The 6818-nt window shown below is 46.1% G+C and overlaps 1 protein-coding gene across 1 annotated transcript; it reads right to left on the bottom strand.

Moving 5' to 3' along the window:
- Positions 1-1673: 1673 nt before the first annotated feature.
- On the bottom strand, positions 1674-6442 carry LOC109740006 (DNA replication licensing factor MCM4). Its single transcript, XM_020299056.4, has 18 exons — positions 6332-6442; positions 5529-6230; positions 5306-5434; positions 4878-4959; positions 4649-4781; positions 4488-4559; positions 4256-4378; positions 4062-4175; positions 3772-3984; positions 3593-3691; positions 3355-3515; positions 3141-3237; positions 2838-2999; positions 2681-2761; positions 2439-2517; positions 2214-2350; positions 2065-2115; positions 1674-1971 (listed from the first exon to the last, which is right to left on the bottom strand). The coding sequence occupies exons 1-18, from the start codon at positions 6369-6371 to the stop codon at positions 1897-1899; spliced, it is 2550 nt and encodes an 849-aa protein (XP_020154645.2). The 5' UTR covers positions 6372-6442; the 3' UTR covers positions 1674-1896.
- Positions 6443-6818: the final 376 nt, after the last annotated feature.

Raw genomic sequence — 6818 nt, 5'->3', positions numbered from 1 at the left:
CCTTCCAAGGATCCTTGAAGAGCTGATACCTGGTCATCCAGGTAAAGTGTGCATGCATCATCAATGCTAAAGTCAATTGTGGCCAAAAACCTGAGCAACCAAAGACGGATCAAAGTCACACTGAAACTACATAAGCTTCATCAAGTCAAACTCTTCACATAGAGCACGAGCCTCAGCAAAGTAATCTTGAAGGCCTGGCCTCCTCATGTGCTCAACGTCAATGGAGAACTGCTTGGCAAACTTGTTCTTGTGTGTGCCATAGATCTCAGAGAAGATCCTCTCCTGAATCTCTGACCAAAACTCGGGATTAGTCCAACCAGCGGCACGAGGAGTGGGATAAGGGTTGACACGGCCAAAATAGAAGCCGCCTTCAAAGAGATCGGCGAGGCGACGGATGAAGTTTACAGCAAGGACGAGGACGACGTCGCCAGCTCCGTGTCAGTCGTGCCCCGCCGCGACGACGACGAAGCTGGCACGGCCGGGCACCGCCGGCAGCGAGGAAGAGTAGAGTATGGGAGGCCGTCGGCGCATGGGTCCCACGAAGGCCATCGCTCCTCCCCCTCCCGTTGAAGCTAAGCTTGGCGGGCTCATCATCGTCAGCTGATTAGCCACTTGCCGGCTTCGCGGAGGCAGATAGCTTCAGTCCCGGGGCTCATGGTCGGCCGATGAGCTGCCGAACATGGGGAACGGGCGCAAACTAAAGCTCAAATTAGACTAGTTTAGAATTTGGTTTAGTCAACAATGTAATGCATGTGTCCGGTTTAGATCAAAATCATCTGGTTTGATGTAAAAAATTATCCAAGTTTCGATGAAATTCGTCTGGTTTGTTTAAATTTGCATCAAATTTGTTTGTTTCCACTAAATTTCGTTCGAAATGTTTTCGGACATTTACTGCAGCAGTTGGATGGCCGGCTCCCGCATCAGCGCTTGCGGACTGATCCCACCGGTCCGTGGACGTACGTGGTGTCCGATTTAAGGGTCGGCGTTGGAGATTCCCTCAAGTTCCAAATTAGTCTTTGAGGGGACATCCATAGTTGAATGGTAGTGAGTTAGTCTTTGAGGGGACATCCATAGTTGAATGGTAGCGAGTTGGCTCGGTGGTATTCTTCATGTAGAAGGCATGAATTTATACCCATTTTCGAGGGGGGGGGGGGGGGGGACTCAATGATTTATACAGGCTATCGCTGCCACAAGTCGTTGAAGGATAGCTAGCACCGGCGCGTGTTGCTCAAAGCTTTTGTGTATTGTTCTTGTCAACAGATACTAACGCTCAACGTATCACGGTTTCCTGGTTTGGTCACCTTTCACCAGTTTTCCGCAAAGAAAGTATTACTCCTTGATCTGAGCAACTCTCTGATCCTTACTCTATTTGCATATAAGAGTACTTGCACTACTTCTCCGACGCTACTTTGGAAGGAAAACATGTACAAGAGGGTCCACATATCTCAGCCTTTGTTTTGTCAGATAACAGGATGGGTTTAATTATCTCAGCCTTGAAACAACACTGGCTCCTTGTTACTTGACCGACCACTCCAAGCTCTGACAGGTCGACTTTGTTTTGGTAGCACCGTGCGGCAGGGCAAAAAGACTTCTGTTTGTGGGCTACTCGTGTTGTATGCTTGCAAATGAGCATGATCCCACCAGACAAGAAAATGGATTTATGCACCACAGACTCAATGGTAGCAGCATCATTGATCCATTGCTGGCAAACACAAATAAAAATATGCCTTCATGTAAACATAACAATCCCAAGAGCAACATTAAGAAATCTACGGCACAGGCCATAAAAAGACCAAACAGGTTAGCACCCAGCTCTACAAAGACATCAGATCTTTAACATTCTTGGAGAGGGGAGCATGGTAGGTTCAGTTGATGCTGGCTACAACGTCGTTGACATCAGGTCCTCTTGAAACTGTCTCCGTGGACAAATACGGAGCCCTCATTCTGCAGTGTGCCAAGAGCAACACGGAGCTGCGTAAAACAAAATCCAGGAATGTATTAGCATGTATATATGTCAGGCCACCAAATCAGGCGAGTAGAAAGGAAGCTTGACTTGTCACTTACATCATGCTGATGAACTTCCATGGAGCTCTGTTTCCTCACTTCTTCCAACAACTGTGCGGTGATCATGAACAACACTTGGATCAGGACAAGGGGCAAATAGCTATGGTATCAGGGCACACAACATGAACTGAAAGGTAAGGCTTCTTTACCTCGGCCATACGCATCGAGGGCCCTGCAAGCTGCATTTTCTCCATGACAAGGTCTCGGATAGCTGCAACAAGATTGTCACGTCTCTGCCTTTCACTTGAGGATACCCCAGTCATGATTAGATCCATATCAATCGTCCCTTTTGTGATCGAAAGATATAATAATCAGGATTGCAAATTAGTGAAATAAGAACAAATGTATGACAAGGTAAAGCAGGTCTAACTGACCTGTTGCATGATCAGTTGCAGATTGCTGCATGGCGACTTCAAGAAGCCTAAAGGCTTCTGTTACATCTCGCACTCCAACCTACCCATCCACAAGGTCAAAAATTTCAGCCTCCAAGACAAAACATAATGAAGATAGTATGAAGCTGAACATCAGTAAACAAACACAAACAACAACAGAGGCTTTCAAGCCCCAAACGAGCTGATCATTAGTAAGTATACAAAGTCAGTAAATAATTTATTACCACTTCCGAAAAACGCATTCGTGCCAGTGCTTCACTAAGACGAATCAAGCTCTCAATTTGCCTAGCTGTTGCTGTGATGACCTGCCCACCAGTTGGAAAATCAGCAATGGCTTATTATAATTAAAAGCATATGAGCAAGGCAATACAACTAGACTACCTTCTTTCTGCTACCAGGATTGTTCCCCCTTTGCCTCATTGCAACGTAGCCACGGGTCAATTCTTCTGCAGCTTCATCAGATAACTTGGGATGAATGTACTTCCTTGAATAGCTGATGTACGCAACTAACGTGGACAAATCCAAGACCTGGTGCTCAACTACCTGCACAGCAGCATGAATAACCAATAAGGAACTGGATGATCCTAGGACAGTGTTATAATTTGTTACATTCTTGTACTTTTATCAATCTTTGTCAAACGGAGCAGTTTGGTGAAAGCTTCACATATAAAATCTGGGACTTACTTCTGGATTCTCGAAATGCAATGAAACAATATGCTTAGCCAGGCGTCTATCAGTTTGTTCGTCTGCTTTGTCCAAGATCAGATAAATCAGGTCAAACCTGCATAAGAAATACATGACTACGGTTACAGTACTTCTAATTATTTGTCCACGTTACAGTACTTCTAAAGTTCTAATTGTTTGTCCACTTTACGTTGCATGAAGCCATACAACTTACCTTGACAGCAGTGTTGGAGGAAGGTGGATATTGTCGATCACAGAAAGCCTTGGATTGTAACGTGATTCAGATGGATTTGCACATGCTAGGACAGATGTCCTAGCATTCAAAGATGCAATAATTCCAGCCTTTGCAATGGAGACAGTCTGCTGCTCCATCACCTGCATATTTAAGAAACATATTTCGGTAATCATATATTCAATGCAAATTTGGAGGACAGTTCAGCGAAAGGGCAAACCTCATGCAGCATGCTTCGGGCATTATCAGACATCTTATCAAACTCATCAATACAGCAAACACCTTTGTCACTCAAAACAAGTGCTCCACTCTCAAGAACCTAAGATGCACCATGCTGGTTATTAAAGATGCAAGTACATAAGATTTATTATGAAATGAAAGGAATCATGGTCAACTTACAGTTTCACCAGTTTCAGGGTCCTTAGCAACATAAGCAGTAAGGCCAACTGCTGAACTGCCTCTTCCACTTGTGTAAATACCACGAGGAGACAGTTTATGCATGTACTGGAGAAGCTGGGATTTGCTCGTTCCAGGATCACCAACAAGCAAAATATTGATGTCACCTCTGAAGTTAGCTCCAGAAGGAAGCCTCAAAGCATTGCCACCAAAAAGCTAAGCAGTACATAGTATTTAACTATTAGCTTGCGAGATAAACTTCTGAAGGGAAAGATAACATTGCATGAACATACCTGGCAAAGCAGGCCCCTCTTAACATCATCCAGTTCCCATATGTTTGGAGCCAGTGATCTAGTCAATCTATCATAGATGTCAGGCAACTTTGAAAGCTCTTTTAATTTATCTATCTGCGATCAGAAAAGAAGAGAGTATTAATAAGATTTCCATAAAGTCCAAATCCAAAATATACAAGGACATTGGGACAGACCTTATCGGTGACATGGCCATCTTCAGAAGACTTGCTAGCATTGGTGTTATCAGTATCCATAGAGTCCTCAATATGAAGCCTGGACTTGTCTGTCTTCTTTATGTGAAGGCAATCAATGTATGTCTGATCAAAGAAGGAAATTATTGACAATATGTCAGCACAATTTAAAGCATTTTCAGAAGAGAAAATCATATATAACAAATAGGATAACACTCAATCTCATATCATCTACCTTGAATATTGACTTCACTGTCCTCTGACTTGGCCCGATCCTGATACTCATGGCCCTATATATCCCAGTGATCTATCAAAGGTGCAGAGGCAAAATTAACACTTCCCGACAAACCCACAAGCAAAGATATTATTCAATGCAAACAAAGTTATACTCCTAACCTCAACCCTATCTCCAGGCTTTCCAGCATCAACAAGCTTATCATGCATCAAAACACTGACTGTATGAGGAGTGCCACCTTCTGGTATCTCATCTGGTGTTTCCTGCAACTTTATGATCTGCTTGTCCGCAAATCTAGTTATGAACAATATATTCCATCAAATAGTCAGGATACTGAATCAGTAAAGCATGGTAACAAGACAAAAGAGACTGAATGGAGAATATAGCTACCTGCAGCGGTTATGCACTAGAGTCATAGAGTTTGAGGCTTTACATTGTTCTTTCTGACATATGTGTGGCTCAGTTACTCTCCCTAAAAAGGTAGAATATTGAACATTAGTTTCATGATATAAGAATATAAATAGATGGAACATCAATCACCATATGATTTGATTTGTAACTAGTACTTTCCCTAACTCTGGAAAGGTTAGGGCAGGGACATGAGGTGCTATTTTACCAAGTATTTCGAGAGAAAATGGAAATTAGCTGACAGTTAAATTGGAGTCTGATCAAAAATAGATTAAGACAAGGGACAATCATAATCATGACAGGTAGTACATACTTTGTACACAACAATATGTCAGCATCTGATGAACAGTAATCGAAATCACAAGAAAAAATTGAACACAAATCAGCATTGTGTGAAACAACTGTCTTACCTCTGTCAACCATGACAGGTTCTGAGTAGAAGCCGCAAACAAGGCAGCGGAACACGGCCTCCTTGAGCTCTGGTATGACTGAGCTGCAGCGAATTATCATACCCTTGATTGACACCATCTTCTCAATATCTGCAACAAAAACAAATAGAACATCCGGTTAAACAATGGGCGGGCACATAATGCTGGAACATCAACGGTCTGGGCACTGGGCACAGGTAATCACCTGACGGGTTCAGATTCCTCAAGCAAATGGATGACTTGAGGTTGTAGATCCTGGTCTGAATGTGCTTCTCAAACAGCGGCTCCATACGCGCCACCAGGTCCATAAGGACGATGTCGAAGATGGCAAGCACTTCGAGCGGGTAGCGTACCATCTTGCCGTATAGGTCGGGATCGTGGTCGAACACGTCGTGTGCGTCCACATCGAGCGACTCGCCACCCTCGAGCTCGAGGATGCGGTGGATGGCGCGCATGTACTTGCCCTCGTCCATGACAGGGTCGACGCGGCCGGCGTCGCGGGGGTCCCGGAAGTGGCGCAGAAACCGCAGAATGGCAGCGTTCACGTCCTGCACGCTGATATTGGTGCCCCAGACGAAGACCGGGGTGGCATCGGCGCCGACGCCGCCGCCGTCGGTCTCGGGCGTGTCCTCCTCCCCGGCTTCGGAGGACAGCGGGACGTCGTCGGTGGACATGGGAGTGGACGGGGTTGGCGGAAACCGTCCGGTCCAGTTTTGGCGCTGCCGGGCTGCGCCAGCACCGGACGGAGTGCGCCGGCCCGGCGGCGGCGGCGTCTCGAACCCGCCGAGGGAGGGAGACGAGGTGGGGCCGCGGCGGAGGCGGCCGCTGGCGCGGCGAGCGGACTGGGGAGGGGATGAGTTGGTGGCCGGGAGCGGGCTTGACGGGCGGACATCCGGCGACGACGCAGCTGCAAAGTCAGAAAATACGATAAGATTTTCGCCGCGCGCATCGTTAGGTCAGTGGAGAAATAACGCGATCTTGAGAAGAGAGCTGGCGATTGGATCTTACAGTAGGGAGAGTTGCTGTTTCCGCCGCCGTTGGACGCCATGGCTTGGGCGCAGAGAGAGGCGAGAGAGGGAGAGAGACGAGGGTTGGGGTGGAGATGAGCGGGAGGGGCAGGGGCTGGGGTAAATGGCGGGAGGCGGCGGCGGGAAGAGGGGAATGGCGGGAACAGATGCGGCGTTTCCCGCCAAGTGATGGGGTGGCAGTTTATGGGCTGCCCCTGTGTTACAAAATGGGGAATGTCAACTGGACCGACGATAAAGGAGAGCTCCACATTGGGCCGGCCCATCGCGCCGCTGGAGAGGGGAGAGAGTCCGAACAGGTTCTTCCAAGCAATTGAAAAAAATGTTGAGCAAGTGTTCGAAAAATGTTAAACTTGTATTTAAAAACTTTTAAATGTGTATAGAAAAATGTTAACATGTATTAAAAAAAATTAAACTTGTCTTTGAAAATGTTAAATGTGTATAGAAAAAATGTTAACCATGTACTAAAA

The sequence above is a fragment of the Aegilops tauschii genome, chromosome 3 (genome assembly GCF_002575655.3).
Source record: "Aegilops tauschii subsp. strangulata cultivar AL8/78 chromosome 3, Aet v6.0, whole genome shotgun sequence".
In the NCBI taxonomy this organism is placed as follows: Eukaryota; Viridiplantae; Streptophyta; class Magnoliopsida; order Poales; family Poaceae; genus Aegilops; species Aegilops tauschii.
Note: the sequence above shows the minus strand (reverse complement) of the source record. Positions and strands in the feature narration are given on the sequence as shown.